A 22320-nucleotide genomic window follows, 5' to 3' on the forward strand; every position below is an offset into this window, starting at 1 on the left:
TTCATACTCATAAAATAAAATAAAGAAATCTTTTCAAACACATAGAATATTCAGCTACATTTTACTGTCTTTGACATGGTGGCGATATATTTTAATCTAAGAATATATAATGGGCTCATAAAATCATATATATTTAAAGTATATCATGTTATGATTTTATAGATGTATACATTGTATAATTACCATAATTAGGTTAATATGCGCATTACCACTCAGAGTTATCATTGTATGTGTGTGTGTGTGTGTGTGTGTGTGTGTTGTGTATAAGAGCATAAAATCTATTCTCATTAAGCTGTAAGCATTGGATACATTACTGTTACCTACAGCCATACTTTTCATGTTTGTGAGGGAATCAGAACCTTGTCTTCCTACAACACGTGACAGCTTCATGTTCTCTGACCGGTGCCTCCCCACTCAGACCCCAGGCATTTCAGACTGCACATGTAAAGGATCTCATGGAGCCTGCATCTTTTACTATAAAGCCCATATTTTCAACCACATGGGGGCAAATTGCATGGATTCCTTCTTGTCCATGATGAATGGCGTTCTACTGTGAGGGTGTACCACACTTTTGTTTATCTGCTCATCTGTCAATAGACTCTCGAACTTCCATCTCTAGGCCACAATGAAGTGAAACTTAGTCCTTTGAGGTGTAGACCTCTGAGAAGAGTTGGTCCATCCACAGCGCTATGCTGCTTCACGTTGTCCTCAGTGCAGCTCAGAATTTGTGCTCTCCGTACGTCTTCACCAACAACACTCCTTTCTTGTCTTGTCTGACAGAGCTGATCCTGTCGGTGTAGTGCGCCGCTTCATTGTGTAGCCCTTCCACTTGCTCTCCTTCATGACTGCTGCCATTAACCATTGTCTGCTCACTACCCAATAGAGTCTTCCTCGGAAATATGTGTATCCATGCACCTTGCCTTAAACACGGACTTTAGATAAACAGTAAGTGCCTGGCCTGGCTTACACATGCCTCACACAATATGGAGACTATATGGGCAATGAAAAACCCTCTTCATCTGACATTCCATTTTAATTGCATGCACTCTTTTTGTTTGATAGGCATGAGAAAAAAACCAGCAACAGCAAAAAGCAAAGACTTGAATGGATCTAAAATAGTCTTTATATATTTCACAGTTTTGCCCTGAAATAGCTTGGTATATTTTGTGGGTGTTTTGCTGGTATTCCTGCTTTATTAAAAAAAATTATAATTTCATTTCAAGATCCTCCAGACAAAATCATTTGAGCTTCACAGTCTTTGTGCAACATTATTGGACTCACTTAATGAAATTATAAGTCAAGCAAGGTGTTTCATTCTGTGGAGTGAATGAGCCTGTGTGGCGAGAGCTCGGGGAGCAAAGCCATCGCAGTGTAGATCCTTCGTGTTCGGTAGGATGAAGGAGGGGTGGGCACTTCATATTAGAGTTATTTATTGTTCTCTTTCTGTGAACACTGTATTGGTGCCTGTCTCTACTGGAAACAACAGCTGTTAACAGGCTCTGAGATGAATTTCAATGTGATCTCTCTTGGCCGCCGGAAAGATTGTCTAAAGAGAAAATAGGCTCAGCCTTGGAAGCAAAGAACAAATCCCAACCTGGGTCTGCTAGCCTGAAGGCTAAGGGCAGTTAAAAAGCACCAGCGAGTGTTTTCACGGGCGTCTGCCCTTAGATCGAGGTGTACGTGCAAATGGGAATACTGGCACGGGCAGGGCTCCTCTGCAATCACAGGATGAGATCAGAAGCAGTGTTGAACATGCTAACCCCTCTAAAGCATCTTGCCCCAAGGTAAGAAAGGCAGCAGAAGAGGAAAGGGCCCTGCACAGCACAGCCCTTCTTGGCCAAGCCCCAAGAAGCTTAAGAGAAGATCAGAAATAACCTCCAATGCAAGTCTGCCCCACAACAGAAAAGTAATGGTAGCACTTTCATCCATGGTCCTTTAGTAATATGGTTCAGATTCATGACAAAACTGAGAGCTGTGCAGACACAAGGAGAATCTGTGCTGGTGCATTCCAAGAGTCTGCTGCCTTGAGTCTCTGGCAGGCTTTCTAGAGAGTAGGTGCTGTGTGAGCAGATCCCCGTAGCTTCTGTAGCATAGTTTGTTCCATGGAAACTTCTAAAATAAGGAACTCTGACTCCTTTAACTACTTGCTTTAAAATGTGTTTCACAAGAGCACTTCCCACCTATAATTCTGTCACCTATGTGTTTAAGAGGGAAAATGCCACTTTGGCATGTTGATGGATGCCAGAAATGCTAGTCTCTGGAAAGCTGAGGTAGAAGGATAGCAAGTTCAAGGCCAGCCTGGGCTATACAGTGAGATGCACATCATTCAGGACAGGAAAGCATGCAGAAAGCCAGTTGCTCCTGGGTCCCTGGAATTCCATCAGTGTCAATGACACTTAACTATCCTCAGGATAGTTCAGGCCCTTTACTTGACTCTGGCCTATTTCTCCTCTCTAGCACTTCTACTTATATACCCACTAAGTGACAAGACTATAGATTCAATATGTGTGTGTGTGCATGTTTCTGTATTTGTGTGATGTGTGTGTGTGTGTGTACATGTATATGTGTGTGTGTCATATCTATAGCTCAATAGCTCACAGCAAATATTCACCAGTGAGGGGGGTTGGGAGAATCCTTGCCTTTACTGGGACAAGTCTAATTCTGGAATTGTGTTACTGGATTTTATCCAGTAATTCTTGCCTTTACTGGGACAAGTCTAATTCTGGAATTTTGTTACTGGATTTTTATTATGTGAGGTGTTTCTTTACAGGGTAGGTGTTAGCTCACTCACCTGTAAGTAGATGAAATGTTATTGCCCTGAAGACAACTATTTGAAGTTTTCAGGGATGTGAAACAAGGGCAGAGAAGATGCCAAAAATAAATAACTAAATATATAAAGGAAGAAAGATGGAAATCATAAGGTTTTAAATTGAGTGGAGAGTGGAATTTGATAAAAATTATGTCTAAAATTCAATAAAAATAATGGAGTCACAATGTAGTGTCTGCAGCCACGACGACCTTCCCACCTCTTTGTTCCAACCTCTTGGTCACAAGAACATAAGAAAACCCTGGGCTTTTCTGAAACTCTATGTCAAAAATGCATCTCCTCTTCTTTCTCTTTCCAGACAAAGTCAGCATACTGTCATCCTTCCTCGCTCCTTTCAAGTACCTAAATCCTGGCACCACAAACACAGAGGATGAAGATAATCTAAGTAAGCAGCCCTTCTCTTACAGAGAAGTCCTTCCTGAATGTGTATGGGGTGGGAGTATCTTTCCCTGCCTCCTTGAAGCCATGGAGGGGGACTGACTGGTCTTGCCAACTATAGAAGGTCCTGGGCTCACCTCCATCAGGCCATCGTCCTGAGTTCCATCCTCACCCATAGGTCCATCCTCACCCATAGGTCCATCCTCACCTGTGCCCACACTCACCATACTCTCCCAGTTATAAGAAACTATCACACCCAAGGTATGGAGTCCTTACCCAAAGTCTCACCCTCACCTGAAGTCCATCTTCACCTGCAGGACCAGATACACACAGATGTTCATCCTCACCCACAACCTATGCCTACATGCAATCCCATCATTATCATAGTACCAGCATTACCTGGGATCCATCCAACCTGTAGGACCAAGCTCATGCAGAACCCTCTTGTGGTCGTGTGGGATGCCATCTTTCCTTGCAGTCTCTCATCCCGACAGTGGAAGTTCTGTTCCCATTTGGAATCCCAGTCCCACTTGCAGTTCTTAACTAGAATCCCAGCTCCCATTGCAGCCCCATGGTTATCAGATTCCTCCTTCTCACCCACAGCCAGGGTCTGCGGAGTCTCGTGCCTGGCCAAAGCTCATATCTCACCTAGAATCTTATCACCACCAGGACATCTAAGCTTACCTGAAATCCCAGGCTCATCTAGCATCTGTCTTCATATGGAACATTTTCCTTTCCTGGAGCCCCATCTTTATTGTAAGGATAAGAAAATATCAGTCATGCATAGCTAAGAACCCCAAGGACTGTGGGAAATAAACTAGTTTCCGTAGACGATTCTCTTGTCCCTTTCCTTCGTTCTCTTCTGTAACTACAGAAAAAAATAGAAATGATTGGTAGTATCATGGTAGCTCAAGGATGGATTTTACAGTTCTTTAAAAAAGGGGGGGAAAGCCAGCAGTGGTGGTGCACACCTGTAATTCCAGCACTTGGGAGGCAGAGGCATGCAGATTTCTGAGTTCGAGGCCAGCCTGGTATACAGAGTGAGTTCCAGGACAGCCAGGGCTACACAGAGAAACTCTGTCTCGGGGGAAAAAAAAAAGGCCAACTAGGGGTTTTCTAGTGAAACATCTCTGAAGTTGCGTGAAGTGCATGAAGTTGGAGAAGAATAGGAGAGCATCACTAAATGTCTGGTGTTGAAGCTGGGTTAGAGAGAAGGGTCCTATCCATCTCATCTGCTTACATCGAAAGGAGAGCTCAGAAGAGAAAGTAGCAGAGACAGAAAGCGGAGTCAGAGGAGAGAAGAGACAGAGGTGGAGGAGCGAGGAGGAGAGGGAGGGGAGGGGAGAGGAGAGGAGAGCTAGAGAATTGCAAACCTCCTACCTGGGGCATATTGTCAAGCATTTAAAAGAGGTGGCCAAACATTTCACACGAACATCTCTCTGAATTTAATATCACCTAACAGATGGGCTTCTTCGTCAACTAAAAAGAGCTAAGAATATGCTTGTCATGGGATGGGAGGAGGCAAGGTGCTATTGATGGTTGCTAAGAAAATTAACTGAATCTAACAAAAACGCCGGCAGATATCCATGGGAACCGTGGTCCATGTTGTTGCCAGTCTCTACAAATCAAACACATTATTGTGGGCCCCTCTCCAGACAGCCATTAATGCTATTGGACATGGAGATTTCCGCCTGGAAGTGTCACTTTCCTCATAGCTATGGCACACGCCAGCATGAAGTGTCTGCTCACATAGCCGCTACCACAGGGAGGAGGAGAGGAATGAACGCAAACACTCAGCTTACTTTTCCTCTTTAAGTTCAGGATCTCAGACCATGATGTCACCCACATCTAGGGGGGGCCTTCCCTCCTTAGTTACACCAGTCCAGAAACTCCCTCACAACGGAGCCCAGAACTTGTTTTCTGTAGGTGATCATGTCTAGATCCTGTCAAGCTAGCACTTCCCTACACCAATGCCCAGAAGTAAAGTTGAGAGAGTTCAAAGGTCAGAACTTTGCCAGATGTTCACAATCTTCTGCTCAGATCTTTTCATTTCCAAAGGAAAGCATAGAAAGGGGAAGGGGAAGAGAACTGGGAAAAGCATAGAAAGGGGGAAGGGATTGACTGGGCTTAACCGTGGGCTCCTGACCATCTATCTCTAGGACACCCTCTTAGCAAGGATTCTGATTCAAAGCAACACTTTGACATGTCATTGTGTATATCCTCTTGTGGTGGCCTGGATTTAAAAGTTTCTAGACCAGTCAAGTTATGAATGACTATCTCAGAAACCTTAGAAAGAAGCGGGTAAAAAGCATAGGGAATGTGCTGACTTTATTCGGACACAAGAGGAATTTGAACTCTTTCATGCTCTTTCCACCTGGAGCTTCTTGGAAGCTGGCTGAATCAGGAGGAAAAGAAAGAAGAGAGAAAGAGAGAGAGAGAGAGAGAGAGAGAGAGAGAGAGAGAGAGAGCAAATAGATCCTATCTTTCAGAGTCACTTTTATGTAGTAACCAAAGGCTCAGCATCTTAAGAAACCCAGGATCTTTATCAAGCCAGCACTCTGTCCATAGGACGCTGAAAAGGTCACACACACATACACACACACACACACACACACAGACACACATAGGTACACAGACTAACACCAACATCACCAGCAGCAGCAGCAGAAGCTTCTCCTCTGGGCAACTGTAGCATTTGACTCCCTCCTGAGGCTGACAGGAAAGTAGAGGCCTGGTTTAAGGTCCAGGAGCTGTGCACGAATGTTCACTCTTGGGCTTGTGAGCTTGCATGTGGAGGTTTTGTCACCGTGGAAAGTCATAGAGTTTGGGGAGAAGAAGGGACATAAAACCCAAGGACTGCTCAGTCAAGGACAGATGACACATGCAGTTAAAGGCAGTTTTCTCAGTTTGGGCTTACTGGCTAATGGGAAGAAACATATAGATAAAAATAACTTTTGTTTGTTACATATTAAAATGCTCTCAAAGTGCTCATGGGCCTCATTGTTGATTTGTGTATTAATTTGCTTTGTGTGTATGTGTGTGCATGTGTGTGCACGCACGCGTACACGTGTGTATACAAATGCTTGTGACTATGCATGCATATGTATGCGGAATCCAGGAGAGAGTAGTGCATGTGTTCTTCTATTGTTCTGCCTTCAATTTGTTTTGTTTTGTTTTGTTATGTTTTTTGAGACAGCATCTCTTCGCTGAGCCTGAAGCTCATGTCTCTGCCAGGCTCTACCTGTCAAGCAGTCTCTGGGATCTGCCTTTGTCTACACCCTAGTGTTGAGGTTAAGGATGCCCGAGGCAGCTCCTGGCTTTGGCATAGGCAGTGGAGATCAAAATGCAGGTCCTCATGTTTGCATAGCAAGCACGTTACCCAATATACCACCTTCTCAGGACTCACTTTCTCTCTAGATGCTGTTAATTCATTTAGAAAACTATTGTTATAGGTTTGTATTTGGTATGGGCATACATGTCCATGGTGTGAGTGGTATTCATGTTTATCTATGTGTGTGTGGCATGACTGTATTTGTCATGTATATTGTCATGTGTAGTCTGTGAGAGTGGTATATGTGGTCAATTTACCTCTCTGTGTACATATGTATAGTGTATGTGAACATTTGTGGAAGCAAGGGTGGGAAAAGGAATCTACCCTCAGCCCCAGGTCTCATGCATTCCATTCTCTGAGTCTTGTTCTCCCAGCTGCTCAAGCTCACTAACTGCCACACCCACATATGACCAGCAAATGCCAAGCTCATGGTGCTGCGCGCAGACCTGAGCCTGAGCCATCTGTCAAGCACCCTACAGTCTAGGCTATCTCCTGCCCCTCTACACACCAAATCCTCCCCACTGTCTGGGGGACGAACTAGACTGTCTGCCTTTCTGCTGTTGTTAAGCCCTGTCATCTGGGAGGAGCTGCTCTGTTTTTAAAACCAGGACTGCTTGGCAGCCGAATAACCTTCACCAGGAACAATATTATCTCTTCAAATGTAGCATGGCGCACTGGATGGCTGGCTCTCCAGAGCCCTCCTGACCCGCAGACATGACAGTGCCATTAGCAGTGATGCATACAATCCCAATGATGCTAAGCCATGAGAGGGAGCCGGTGCACATAATAGCCGGGCGGAAGATTCTGGCCTGCTTGGGAACCAGCAGAGAAGGAGGAGGCACTCAAGGAAACCCGAAACCAAGCAAGCCTTCCTAGGGATGATAGCAGTGTGATCCCATCTCAGACCGCACTGCCGCCTGCTCTAACCACTCCTGAATGTCATCAGCCCCGGTCATCAGACTTAATAAATTGCAAATAACAGTGTTATTTTGGAAAATAAATATGTAGCCACATCTATGAGAATATACAATTTTTTCCTTCCTGTCCAAAATGCAATTCCTTCATGCCTTGGACCTTTAGACTTAGCGTTATAATTGCCTACACATTTTGTCAAATGAGATAATGTGCTTATAAGGTTCTGGAGAAGAATCCAGGTGTGAGAGAAGCGGAATGGAAATAATTTCATTTTTCATTTTCCTGTACAGATGCCTTCCTGACTTAGACATTTTCTTTCCGTGCCTGGCGGTTTTCAAATTGCTTGTGATTGTTCTATTTCTGTTGCTTATGGTATTTATCTAATGCCCATCTGAAATTATTTGCTTGCTTTTTCCCCTCTAATTCCCACAATGGGGAGACACATGCACGCAACTCCCTGAAAAGACCGATGGAGGCCAAAGTTCGGGGTTGTATTAAAAAAAAATGGTGTCTTGAAGAATAAGGTGGTTCTCCACTCTGCCAAGGCAGAAGAGCCACAGGCATCAGGATGGTGGATGTGGTCCCCTTGGGAGCGAGTTTCATCAAGAAAGGTGTTTGAGCCCTAATCAGAAATGTTCTAAGGGGAGTAGTGGGTGAGACTATGTGTGCCAGGGGGAGTTGGGGGTAGCTATCTGTCATCCCAGAGTTCCTGCATCATTCTTCTCCCGTTCCTGACTCCTCAGCATCCTGAGCTGTGTCTGCTATGCTCATAAATATCCACGTGGACACCTGCATGTATGTGAACAGTGACAAGATTGCCCAAGGTCTAATTTACTCTCATCCATTACACACAATGCGTATTCCCACCCCGGGTGCCTCCAGGGATGCTCAGAGAAAGGAATGAGTTTACAATATGCCTGAAAGGGACGCACCCTCCAGGCAGGAAGAACTGGAGCAGGTAGAAAGTCCCCATGTCCCCCTCATAACCCAGGTGTGTACACATGCTGCCAGAGTAAGAGTCCCAGCTCTGGCCTGGGAGTTGATGGTGCAGGAGCCACAGTGCTTACACAGCCGCCCACATTTGCTTGTAGGTACAGGGCTCTCCCCTCACTCCCCAAGCTCGTGCCTTCACAAGTAACTCTTTAAGTCTGTGTTTAAAAGTCAGAGATTTGTTTTTTTGATCTCCTGAGTTTTTCAAGTATTATATGTAACAATTGGGTGCATAAAACCTATGAACTAACTGGTGAAAAAAATGAATATAATTTCCCGGGTCAGAAGAAGAGAGTGGCGTTTGTTGTAATGCCTTCTCTGTGGAAAGGAAGCATGAAGGTGTGCTGCCAGAGTCAGAACTGTGAACGCCCTCGGGAAAGGACCTAGTAAAGCGCCCACATGCAGTCCATACCTAGATATGAGCTTAGCTGCAAGGGGATATGCATATCTGCAGGCAAGATTAGAGGAAGGAAGGGTCCTTCAGTCTCCAGCCTTGTCACAAGAGGAGTGTCACCAGGGTCTGTGTTGCTCCCACTGACAGAAAGGGCCCAAGAAGGAACGATAGGGCTTTTACCCACATGAAGGGACATACAGGCAGTGCAGTAAGCCCTCGTGGGAGTGAACGTTTGCCTTTTCAAGCAAAGGAAGAGACCAGGAATGTGTTTTGTTCTGCATCTAGGCAGCTGAGGCTGTTCTTTGGCTAACATTTCTGGATGGTAAGATCAATATCTCTCATCCAGCACACCAGAGAAATCAGAAAACGATTAACCCTTCTCTCTGGAATTTCTTGGGATTTCTAAGGAAACTGTTGAAAATCACCAGCAAATAAAATAGTGATAAAGAGAAGCTGGATACAGGTACAAGTAGGGGTCCTTAACTGTTTCCCTGCAGCATTTTAAAGTGCCCCTGAGGTGGGCATTTTACTAAGCCTGAGAGATGGATAGACACACAGACAGATAGGTAGACAGACACACAAATAGATACATAGTAGACAAAGATATTTATATATTCGCTTAACCCATCCCCACTCAACTGCTGAAGCTAATAAAAGTACAATCTTCATTTTCTTTCATTTGAAGAAATGAAAGTGGTCTAAGACCCCCAACAAGCATAAACAACAAAGGATAAAGACATCATGTGATCTCTCGCCTGTTTGACTCTTGACCCTGTCAAGTGGCCACTGGCAGGTCCCACAACAAAGACCACAGCCTAAGCCTAGATGGGCACTGAAGCTCTTGCTGGATTCTGAGAATGGGTTAACCAAAGCATTTTTGTATTGGTAATATCACCATGGGTAATGTCATCCCAGAGAGCCTAACTTATATCTAGGATAAGGGCCCACGTCTGTTCTTTTTAACCAACTGCTACTAACTATTATTATAATTATCATTATCATTAAGGAAGACGCTCACGGGGGCTGGCAGGTAGTTCGTAGGGTTCTGCTTACTTCATGAGCAAAGGTGCCTGAGTTTGATATCCAGCACCCATGTGAAAAGTAGGGTGCTGGGAGCCCCTGAGATCCCAGTGCTCAGGAGTCGGAAACGGGGGATCTGTGGCCATCCAGCCTAGCCTACGCTCCAGGTTCAGCCAAAGACCCTGTGTCAACTGGAAAGGACACCCAGCATCAACCTTTGCTCTCTACTTGTATACACACGCAGGCATATGCACACACACACACACACACACACACAGAGAGAGAGAGAGAGAGAGAGAGAGAGAGAGAGAGAGAGAGAGAGAGGGAGGGAGAGAGGGAGAGAGAGAGAGAGAGACTCATGCCCCAGTCTAATAATCAAAGTTTATATGAAAAGTTCCATCTACAACAATAGCGAGATATTAAGAGTTACAGAGTGGAAGTAAATAAAAGGGATTTTTACCATGTGTAGAGCAAAAATGCTGTTTTCTGAGTTTGATTCTCTAAGATACAGCAGAGGTCATCTGATAGGCTGGCCACCATAATCACACTGGCACACTTATTAAATCCCCACATTGTAAGAAATCAATAAGAAATTAGAAGGCTCTAAGCAGGTTTCTAGGCAATCTGATGTGGGGATTTGGGAATTGTTTTGTTTGCTCTTTATTTTCCATTTTGAGTTCCATTTGGGGGGAAATCGCATGGTTTAATCTAATGTACATTCTCCCTTGGCTTGAAATGCCCTAAATGACAGAGTGCATTGCTGTGTGCATACCCAGAGCACACAACGATTAACACGAACAGTTGAGATTTAGCACTTGCTATCTAAACGGTAATTATTTTTGCTGAGATCCATAACAAATGAACGTTGCATGGTTATAACTTAGCAAACACTCAGATTCACACTTCTGAACAAACTAACCTCCCCAAATCCTAATAGCTTTTTAGTAGCAAATTGATACAGTAATAAGCCCATTTCACAACTCCGAAAATTAAACCGAGAGTTGAGCTCCTTTCAACGCAGAGCCTAGCGCCCCCACATGGAGCGTCCTTGAAAGGCCTGTTTTGGCTTCTTTATAAAGACATGATAGCTATGACCGATGGGTGAGCGCTGAGCTAAGAGAGGTTAGTACTCGCTGAAAAGAACATTCTCAAATGTCAGGATACCTCTGGAAGGCACCTGATTTTCAAAGGCATCCTTTGTGACTGTGAAATTGTACTTTCTTCTTCATTATTCTCCAACAACAATGCCATAAACTGAGAGGTGAGGAGCACAGTAGTGATTCTGGCAGGTCTCAACCTGCATGGCTTTCAGGCTGCACGAGGGAAGCAGGTCCGCGTGTCAACAGCCAGCCAGGCATTCACTGTTTTGAAGCTGTGGGTTCACTGGAAAATTCACCTGCCGTTTCCACTTGCTTAATGAGAAAAAGAACACATTCACACCTGCCGAGGAGCTGAGCGCCCCCAGCCCCCGAGAACATGTGCGAGGCGCTTAGAGAACCGTGGGCAGGACTCTGCCTGGCCCGATCAGCCCCGGGACTCATCACACATGGGGTAGACTTGGCTTCATTACAACCAGATGGCCTGGGGAGGGGTGTTAATCTACAAAGGCCAAGAAAATGTCACAATCATTCTGCATCCATAAAATCCACTTACAGCCACTGCATAGATGAGTGCAATGTGAGATTGCTAGGACTGAGTCCCAACCTAAACACTTAACCAGACCAGGAACTTCTGTAAATAATTCCAACTCCTTGAGCCTTGGTTACTCGCTATCTGCTTGTAAAGTGTTATTATTAGCTTATTATTAGTTATTACTGTAAAGTATTAGCCACTAAATAACTAAGGACTAATGAAGAAGAAATATAGCAAAGTTAGGTACTCGGTGGAACACATCGAAGCTGGCAGGGTCTGTAGAAGATGGCCGCCTGTCCACAGGCATATTCCTTGGGTTTTGATAACACATTTTTGAGTTTTGCATTCCAGAAGCGCATGCCCTGGCAAAGCGCAGTTCACACCTGGGGTTCTCTAAGAGAACAACTTGATTAGAGAATAGTTACCCAAGGTGGCTAATCATAGATTGTCTTTAACCGTGTCTATCTCTCACAGTTATATGCTACCGTTATGTATGAGTAGTTTCCTAGCTGCACAAGAGAGACAGGTCATTCCATGTGTCAACAGCCAGCCAGGCGTTTGCTGTCTGCTTTTGAAGCTGTGGGGTCACTGGAAAATTCACCTGCAGTTTCTACTTGCTTAATGAGAAAGAAAAAAAACAACACATTCACACCTGCCACGGAGCTGAGAGCTCCCAGCCTCTGAGAACACGTGCAAGGTGCTTAGAGAACCGTGGACATGATTCTGCCTGGCCCGATCAGTTCCAGGACTCATATGTGTGTATACATATATGTCCACAAGTATATAAATATATGTATGCATGTTTATACATATGTGTGTATGTATACATATATATAAAGTTATAGTTTTGCTAAACTTTATCTTACTTTTTTGCAAAAGCAATAAAATGTTGGATCAACAAGATGACAAGGTGGCAAAGGCACTTGCCACCAAGCCTGACGACCTGAGTTCAATCCTTGGAACCCATATGGTGGGAAGAGAGAACTGACTGCTGCAAGTCGTTCTCTGACCTGCCCACACCTGCGCCCTCGTCTCACACACACACAAACACACACACACACATACATGCATATACACACAGACACGCACACATATCCATGCACACACACACATACATGCATATACACACAGACACGCACACATATCCATGCACACACACACACACACATACATGCATATACACACAGACACGCACACATATCCATGCACACACACACACACACACACACATACACACACTATGTGACTTTTAAAAAAAAAAAAAGAAAGAAAATGCCACAGTAGAAATGAAGGCATTCTTTGTGCTCTTATTTTTTTTCCCTTCCTTCCCCTGCCTCCTCTGGGAGATGGGGATGCATCTTTATGATATAACTGCCCTCAGTCCCTTCATAAGTCTGATTATATGAGTAATATGTAATATGCGTACTCTTAGGACATACCTGAATTCTATCCTACTCAGTGGATTACTTTTGCAAGTTCATTTTGCCATCTAGCATTCTGTGGATGAGATTTATTTAGGTTGAAGCATATCAAGTCCACAAAGATATCATTCTTATATTATCATTCTGCTGTTGGATTCTACTGCAATCTCACCAGTCCTCTAGATATGGAAAGTTATGTATTTCCTATATTTTCAACTGTAAAAATAATGGGCCACAATGAACATCTTCGTTAATCTCAGTTCTAGGAAGTGTTCCCAATGACATAGTTGCTGAGTAGGTAGTGTTTCTTGGTTGTCAGTGGGTGTAGGACAAGCAGAGTGCCTGACTTGTAGCTAAACTATATGGTACATTTAGAACCATTTTCTTTTTTTTTTTTTTTTTTCTTTTTTTTTTTTCTTTTTCTTTTTTTTTTATTTGATATAATTTATTTACATTTCAAATGATTTCCCCTTTTCTAGCCCCCCCCCACTCCCCGAAAGTCCCGTAAGCCCCCTTCTCTTCCCCTGTCCTCCCTCCCACCCCTTCCCAGTTCCCCGTTCTGGTTTTGCCAAATACTGTTTCACTGAGTCTTTCCAGAACCAGGGACCACTCCTGCTTTCTTCTTGTATCTCATTTGATGTGTGGATTATGTTTTGGGTATTCCAGTTTTCTAGGTTAATAACCACTTATTAGTGAGTGCATACCATGATTCACCTTTTGAGTCTGGGTTACCTCACTTAGTATGATGTTCTCTAGCTCCATCCATTTGCCTAAGAATTTCATGAATTCATTGTTTCTAATGGCTGAATAGTACTCCATTGTGTAGATATACCACATTTTTTGTATCCACTCTTCTGTTGAGGGATACCTGGGTTCTTTCCAGCATCTGGCAATTATAAATAGGGCTGCTATGAACATAGTAGAGCATGTATCCTTATTACATGGTGGGGAATCCTCTGGGTATATGCCCAGGAGTGGTATAGCAGGATCTTCTGGAAGTGAGGTGCCCAGTTTTCGGAGGAACCGCCAGACTGCTTTCCAGAGTGGTTGTACCAATTTGCAACCCCACCAGCAGTGGAGGAGTGTAGAACCATTTTCTACCTTGATATGTCAACCTGAGATATTTTTATTTATAAGGACAATGAGTGCCCTTTGTTAAGAAGCTTCAGTGATTTTAAAAGAGAAGCCCAAAAGCCACATTTCAGATGAATCGTGAAAGACACGTCCCAGCACCTGTGGCCTTTGATTGGCTCCCCACGAGTTATCTCATTCAGGACAGGACTTGGGGGGGGGGGGGGCGGTCAAGTAATAAAGAGCTCAGACTCAGGGCCCTGATACCCCCTCAGACTCTCAGCTCCATAAGTAACAGATGTGACTGAGGCCCATCAACTCTACTGACTGCACAGGTGACATGCAGGTGTTTAGGACAGACTGCTGCACCTTCCTTCAGGATGTGAATTAGGAGGCGGGGTTTTGAGAAACTCTACTGGACCTGATATATAAGAGTATGGTCTCAACAAAGCCCTTCCCCCTACAACTCAGCAGGCATCACAGGCAACAATCACCTTGCAAAAGGGCTTTGGCAGCATGTGGGGAGGGAAGACACGCATTTGCCTATGGGCACTGAGGAGGTAGGGTGACATCATAGGTGACAACATCACAGCTCATACTAACAACCAGAGACTGAGGATGTGCACCAGACACACGCCTTGCCTGTCTCTTCCTCATGTCTTCTCAAGCCTGACTTTCTGAGAACTGCCCAATGATGGAGGCCTCCCCACCTCCCACACCCCACCCCCCCACCCTCCCACCCCCTAATAGACAAATGGGCCCTGCTGCTGCTCCTCCCTTGTGTCTTGTAGAAGTCATTACAGCACCTTTCCCAGACCTGGCCTGAGGTGCAGAAGGAAAGGGATCTATGTCCCTGGATTCCCCAGTCTTAGAGAGCCATCATTAGCAAGGATGACCTCATTAGTGGCGACCTGCCAGTGCTCAGGGTCATGACTAATTTGTTCTCACCTCCAGGTACCAGCAGTGCTGAAGTGAAGGAAAACCGAAATGTGAGCAACCTGGGGACCAGGCCCCTGCCCCCTGGAGACTGGGCCAGAGGCAACACACCCAGCGTCAAAAGGAAAAGGCCGCTGGAGGAAGGAAATGGGGGACATTTCTGCAAACTGCAGCTCATCTGGAAGAAGCTCTCCTGGTCTATGACACCCAAGAATGCACTGGTCCAGCTGCATGAACTGAAGCCGGGTCTGCAATACCGAATGGTGTCACAGACTGGCCCAGTGCATGCCCCTGTTTTCGCAGTGGCTGTCGAAGTGAATGGGCTCACATTTGAAGGCACGGGGCCCACTAAGAAGAAGGCCAAGATGCGGGCAGCAGAAATGGCCCTGAAGTCCTTTGTGCAGTTCCCCAATGCATTCCAGGCCCACCTGGCCATGGGCAGTAGTACCAGTCCGTGCACTGACTTCACCTCTGACCAGGCTGACTTCCCAGACACACTGTTCAAGGAGTTCGAACCATCCTCAAGAAAGGAGGATTTCCCGGGCTGTCGTCCCGTTGATACTGAGTTTCTGTCCTCCGCCTACCGGCGAGGACGGCTCTTCTACCACACACTGGACCTCATGGGCCAGACTTTGCCTGACAGGTCCAGGCTGGCTCCCGGGGCCCTGGGTGAGAGGAACCCTGTAGTAGTGCTGAACGAGTTACGCTCAGGTCTTCGGTATGTGTGCCTCTCCGAAACAGCCGAGAAGCCCCGAGTCAAGAGCTTTGTCATGGCTGTGTGCGTGGACGGGAGGACGTTCGAAGGCTCTGGACGGAGCAAGAAGCTGGCCAAGGGCCAAGCAGCACAAGCTGCCTTGCAGGCCCTCTTCGATATCCGGCTGCCTGATCACATACCCAGCAGGAGTAAAAGCAACCTCTTGCCACAGGTGAGACTTCTCAGGTAGCTGCCTGCTAGATGGAAAGATGGATGTGAGTTAGGAAATTCTTGCTGTGAGAGGAGAGTCGTCCTGCCGCTCTCCCCTGGTGTGGCTGTAAGCAGAATGTGGTATGCAATGGCCTTCCCGAAAAGACCCCTTTCCCAAGCACACACAGAGAAACTGCCAGGTTTTCTGCATAGAGAGTCATGGGATTGTTAAGAAAGCAAACTAATCATCTACACAGGAACTGAGCAGAAGTAATGAGAGAATACATGAAGCCAGGCAACTTTTACAATCAACTGCTAGGGAGAAAAGACAACCAGGGTCACAGGAAACAAGTGGAGACAGCAGAGGACAGTCTCTTCTGTCCCCACCAAGTGGCCTAGGCTGCAGGAAAGGTAGGATTCATTTGCCAGGCCCTCTGGTAACTTAGAAGTAAAAGGTGTGTTGCTTGGTGATCTGAACTGAGTTCCTAGTGGGTTACTCTGGGCAAACCAAGATGGGAATTGTCTCATTGGGAGTAACCAGGACCTCTGTAACTATGGTTTCCAACCAAGCGGAAACTTCTGCAGTAAGACACTAGCACAGACCAAGAGTGTGTGAAAAAGAACTCGCTGGAAGGCAGAGGGAGTTAGGGACAAGAGTGAGGCCCTGTGGATATGACAGTAGGTCTAATGGTGCCCAGCACGCATGAAGCCATGGATCCGACCCTCAGCACCGCGTAGGCCAGGAACGGTGGTGCATGTGTATAATCCCAGCACCAGAGAGGCAGAGGAAAGAGGACAAAGAGTTCAGTGTTATCTTCAGCTACATAGTAAGTTCAAGGTCAGCCTGGCATGTATGAGAAAGAAGGAAGGAGAAAGGAGGGGGGAAGAAAGGGAGGAAGAAGGAAGGAGAGAATGAGGGGGAATGAAAAAGGAAGGGAAGGAAGAAGGAAGTAAGAGAAAGGAGGGAAAGAAGGGAGGAAGGAAAGAAGGAAAAAAGAGAAGGAGGGAGGGAAGATAAGGAGAGAGGGAGATAAGGTGGGAAGGTAGAAAGAAGGAAGCAAAGAAAGAGAGAGAGAGAAAGGAGAGGAAAAGGAAGGAAGGGAGAAAGGAAAGGAGTAAAAGGAGGAAGGGAGTGAGAGAGGGAAAGAAGATAGGAAGGAAGGAAGGAAGGAAGGAAGGAAGGAAGGAAGGAAGGAAGGAAGGAAGGAAGGACCTCTCCCAGTTTTGCCAACACAGTAGTGGATCTGCTTTTATTTATTTTTTTCTCTGTGATACTGGAATTCAATTCCAGAGCCACTTGTGTGTTAGACCAGCCATCACCCCTGAGCTGCACCCTCAGCCCTGTGGGGAGGGAGCCCCACATTGTGGAAGAGTCACACTCTGGAGATCCTTGTGCCTCTCCGCCCACCACAGCCCACTGGTAACTCAGGATGTCTGGAGTAGCAGCCACCCACTGCACACATTCCTGCTGGCCCCTGCGTGCCTCCTGCCCCAACCCTGACACAGAGCCACCAGGGACCCACCTACTGCATAAGAGAGACAAGGGCCCGCCAGAGACCCATCTACACTAAGGTTTCCAGAAGCTGCCAATGCAATAAATACGCAATTCCTTCCATGTCTTTTAAAAAGAAGGTGCAGTTTACCCTCGCTTGTTTAAGATGCTTTTGTAGCACGGCCTGTGTGTCAAGAACTGCTCTCACATCACTTAAGACAACCTTATTCTGCCAAGTTTTATAATTGCTTATTTATGCTAATTCTCTTTCTCTTATCATTTTGAGACTTATTTGTAGGCCTCCCTAATGTAGTCAATACAGAAAATTATTTTTATTCATTTTGGGCATCAATCAAGGGAAGAAACACTTTACATAGTTAAAAGGCACTTAGCCCCGTTTGGGATTCATCATAAGCACTTAATAACTACAAGTTAGCTATTGCTGTGATCACCACCATCACGACATCATCGCACCTGAAATAGAGGTCCCTTGTCTTGTCTTGGGAGATAAAGAATCTGCAAAAAGAATTTGGGCTGTCATCAAAACCCAGCTACTGCTCTGGAGTATGTGTGAAGCCACAGAGAACATAAGGGGACCCCTCACCTTCAATAATGACTAGGTAGGACATTTATTCATTCATTCATTCATTCCACAATTATATGACTATAAGCAAGCATAGGATAGATGCCGCAACAGATGTTCTGTGTGTGTGTGTGTGTGTGTGTGTGTGTAGTACATGCATGTGTGTTTGGGTCTGTATTTGTGTGCGTGTTCACATGTGTGTGTGCATGCATGTAGAGGCATGTCAGTGATTAATGTGGGATGTTCCCTCCTATCACTTTCCACCTTATTTTTATTTGTGTTTATTTTTAACTATGGGTAATATGTAGGGCTTGTGCACATCACTTCAGTGCTTTCAAGTCCAGAAGAGGGGCTCAGCTCCGCTGGACCTGGAGTTATAGGCAGTTGTGAGCCCGCTGATGTGGGTGCTGGGAGATTATGGATCTCTGTGATGGGAGATCTTAAGTGCTGAGGCATCTCTCCAGCTTCTCCTCCTTATTTTTTGATACAGACTCTCTCATTGAACCTGGCAAGACTAGCTGGCCAGCATAGCCCGGAGGTCCTCTGTCTCCTTAGACCTTAGGCACATGCTACCATTCCCTGCGCTTCATGGGGGTCCTCGTGCTTGCATTAGCACTCTCTTTATTGGCTCGGCATCTTTCTGGCCCAAAATGTCCAGATTGCTTCCCACCAATCTTGAGTGAGAGAGAGGATAATCTGCAGATAATGAGCGCCGGGTGAGGGAGAGTGGGTTTTCCTGCTCTACCTACTTTCTATTCATTTACTTCACCTCAAGTATTTATTGCATATGCAATAATCTCTTTAATGAGCAGATAGGAGCAGATAAACCATAACCTTCATCAGTCGTGACTTTCAGCTTGTGCTCAAATAAATGCATAGACCCACCAGAGGAAAAAGTGCTATAGAAAGACACAAGAGTGATTCCTAGATCCGTCCCTGTTTACTAACAAGGAACTCTATAGCCTTGCTTCCTCTCTTTTCTATGTCTTTGTCTTTTTACGTTTCTGACTTCCCCCAGTGCTACCTTTCTGCTCCCTAGAATCCCACTTGCAGAACAGCCATTGAAGCATCCCACTGCCTGGACTCAGACTGGGCAGAAGAATGATTCTTGCCACTTTGTCTGAGAAGGCCCCATTAGTGATTGTGGGCATGCTCCTACTGCTTCTTCACTCTGCCCCAGCCTGATGCCACCTTGGAGAAAGGCTGCAGACTGGCCTGGGATTATCTATTTACTAGGACATGCCCCTCCTCCCCATATCTCTTCTGCTGTCTACTGTATGAGACTGAAGAACGGCAGTGATGCCTCCCTTCTTTCCTGTTGTCGACTCCGAGCTCACACTACAGAAGCCAGGCAGCGCTACTACTTTGTAATAGTCATTTGACCCCAGAATGCAGCACATCCGTTAAAGCCACGGCCGCTAAATTATTTTTCTCTGACAGTCTGCTAACCACTCCGACTGGATGATGAAGGGCACAGAGTGGCTCGAGGGTTGCGGGCCATTCATCACACACGGCAGTGCAGCCCTGCCAGGGCTCATTATCCTCTTGCCTCAGCCCCCTTGAAAAGTACACCCTGGAGCTGGGTGGGAGCCAACACAACAATAGGACTCAGGGCTGACGAAATTAAAAGGTTGTCCTAGGTAGGGTCTAAGTTCAAGGGAGAAAATATGAAAATAAACGGTTTCAGGGTTCACCATAAATGCTGTTCCGTCTTCCTGCTCAGCATTCCCTTCCAGGAACGGTGTTATCCTGGAAGCACTTCAGTAAATTATCACAGGGCCTTTGTCTATCTATGGCTTGAGTCCTAACTAGACACTGTGAAACCCTTGTCTATGTGTCATGCATACCTGTTTCTATACCCTGAGCCTTCATTCATAAATCATAGATATTCCATCTGTATAGATCATAAAAACTCCATGCACAAATTGTGAACCCCTGTCTACACATTATGGGATTCCCACCTGTATATCAAAACCCTTCATCTATTGGTCATGAAACTAAAGGGAAATTATTATCTATTAATTGCAGGATTCTCTGTCCTAAACACCATGAACCCCCATCTACAGATTGGATCAGCCAACACATTATAAAACTCCCATCAATATCATGGACCCTTTACCCAAACTTTGTGGACTACAACCTGTTTTTCATGGACCACCCACCTAACCATCATGGAAGTCCCCCATAAATACTCTACGCCCCTCACCGAAGGAGCATAGAATCCTTCACTTATACTTCATGGATTTCCCTCTTTGTCTGTCATCATGAACACCACACCCTCATCCTTCTAGCATGTTCAGACAAACACTTGGTCCCAAATGCATCTTGACTCGAGATTTTTAGGTCCCTAAAGATGTCTCCTTTCATAATCCTCATCTGACTCTTTTGCTAGCACTAAAATGGGGCAGCAAACCAAACGTCTTCACAAAACCTGGCCTTTCAGATCAGAGAACTTTGCACCTCCCCCGAGCAAGGACAATTTTTCAAGAGTTTGCTTTAAGAACCTGTAGCAGTGCAACTTCTAGAACTGGGGCACTAACTTTTTAAGTATTTAATGTTGTCTGCCCAAACTCCCGTGTCCAGCTCCTCACAGGATCGTTAATTTGCAGGATGGCAAAGACCCACATGTTATTTCAAAGAAGATGTCATTTCTTCAGTGCTTTAACCAAAGACTAGCATTAAAAACAAGGCTTCAAACCATCCTAGTGGGAGTTCTCTTAATTACATGATAGACTTTGAAACAAATACTTCATCTGTGCCAGTGCTTAGAAATGTCAGGAAGGCATGTTTCGGAGGTATTTATTGGAGGCTGGTGAGATCACTCATTGAGTAGTGATTGGCAGGCAAGAAAGAAGACCTGAATCCATCTCTAGCTCCCGTTTAACAAGGCAGGCATGTTGGGATGGCCTTGTAACTCCAGAGTTTGACAGCCAGGGACAAATGTATCACCAGATTTGCTAGCCAGCCAGCCTAACTGAATCAGTGTGAGCTCCTGGAGAGACAGAGATTCTGTCCCTGTAATCTCCAGAATCATGGAGGAAGCTGTCCTGAGGGAGAAAATTTGAGGTTGACCTCTGCTCTCCACATGCATGCCACACACATGTATCTGCACACCACACGCACAAACACACACAAACACACATACACATACAACTCAGCTGAGAATCTGCACCTCCCCCCCCCAAAAAAAATGAGTGGGCTGTGAAATGAAGCCACAGAACATATGTGGCTTATAGGATAATCCTAGAGAAGCAGAACCCCTTAACCTTGCCCCTGAGACTCTCAGAGTATGTCTGAATGTGTAAGGATAGTCGCTGTGCTCATAATCCAGAGCACCAACTTTGCTGAACTACCTAACGTGGAGGCTTGACAGGAACAGGCAAGGGTCCACATCATTCCTGCAGCCTGGGTTTTGAAAGCGAGTTCTGTAGCATGCTGCTCACAGCAAAGGTTCAAATTGCAGGCGTGAGTTCACCAGACTCTAATTTTCACCATTTCATGTACCTGGGATCTGAGTCTTATCCACAGTGACAAAAGCAAGCATTTATTGATGTCTTTAAGGCATGGAGCAGACATAAATGTGTAGGGCTTACTATGCTGATAAGAAAGTGCACAGTCCTGGGACTCCATAAACAGTTGCTGAAAATAATGATGTCCATTGAGAGATAGCCAAGAGGCTCTGTCCAAATCCTTCATGTTCTGTTTGTCTACAATTTGTACAAGACTCCTATAGGCTACACGGCTAACAGTGGGAACTAGAAACGAGCCTGGGAGTGGCTAAACACTCTTCCCTGGAAGTGCTTTCATGAGAAACGCTAACAGACACAGGCCCACTTCTCACCACTGGCACGAAAAGATCTGAGTTCATAAAGCATAAATTCAGCATGAGTGCCTGTATTTTTCCAGCAATTCTATTGCTCAAAAACAGGTTAGAAGAAATAATAAAGTATGTCCCAGTAAAGCGAGCAAACAAAAAGTACACTTCCCATATGTACACAGTATATCTGGAAAGGGAATTAATTGGCTAGTTTGCAGTGTTCTTATTCTTATTCACCCTTTAGTTTCTCGTTATTTTTTTTAATCTCCGTTTCGACTGGATTGGTATTTGTGGTGTTTTACAAAGGTTTTGTCAAAGCCACTAAAATGTGTGTTTCTTCAAACTAAGAGAGGAATACCTTCTAAAGTGACTCCTAACAGCTGGCCAGTTGAACAAGCAGACCTGTACTGTCTTCTAGAGAAGACCGTACCTGGGGCTCCAGGTGTATAAAACTGGCAAAAGCACAGGATGTGACTCAGAAGGATCCTTTTGACAATAAATCCCAGGAATCAAACATTAAAAATGGATGGATTTCTCTCCTGCAATGACCTCCATGTACAATGCACATATATTGTTGGATAAGCTAGTCATGCAGGAAACCAGTCCTTC

At 45.3% G+C, this 22320-nt stretch overlaps 1 protein-coding gene across 1 annotated transcript in view; it reads left to right on the plus strand.

Annotated features, from left to right (window-relative positions):
• The window catches only part of Adarb2 (adenosine deaminase RNA specific B2 (inactive)), a 277649-nt gene that overhangs the window by 75451 nt on the left and 179878 nt on the right, over positions 1 to 22320 (plus strand). Inside the window, exons 2-3 of the mRNA XM_052156649.1 lie at positions 3126 to 3212; positions 14934 to 15841. Coding sequence (XP_052012609.1) covers positions 3126 to 3212; positions 14934 to 15841 — 995 coding nt within the window. The remainder of the gene's footprint in view (positions 1 to 3125; positions 3213 to 14933; positions 15842 to 22320) is intronic.

This window comes from Apodemus sylvaticus, chromosome 14 (genome assembly GCF_947179515.1).
Source record: "Apodemus sylvaticus chromosome 14, mApoSyl1.1, whole genome shotgun sequence".
NCBI lineage: Eukaryota > Metazoa > Chordata > Mammalia > Rodentia > Muridae > Apodemus > Apodemus sylvaticus.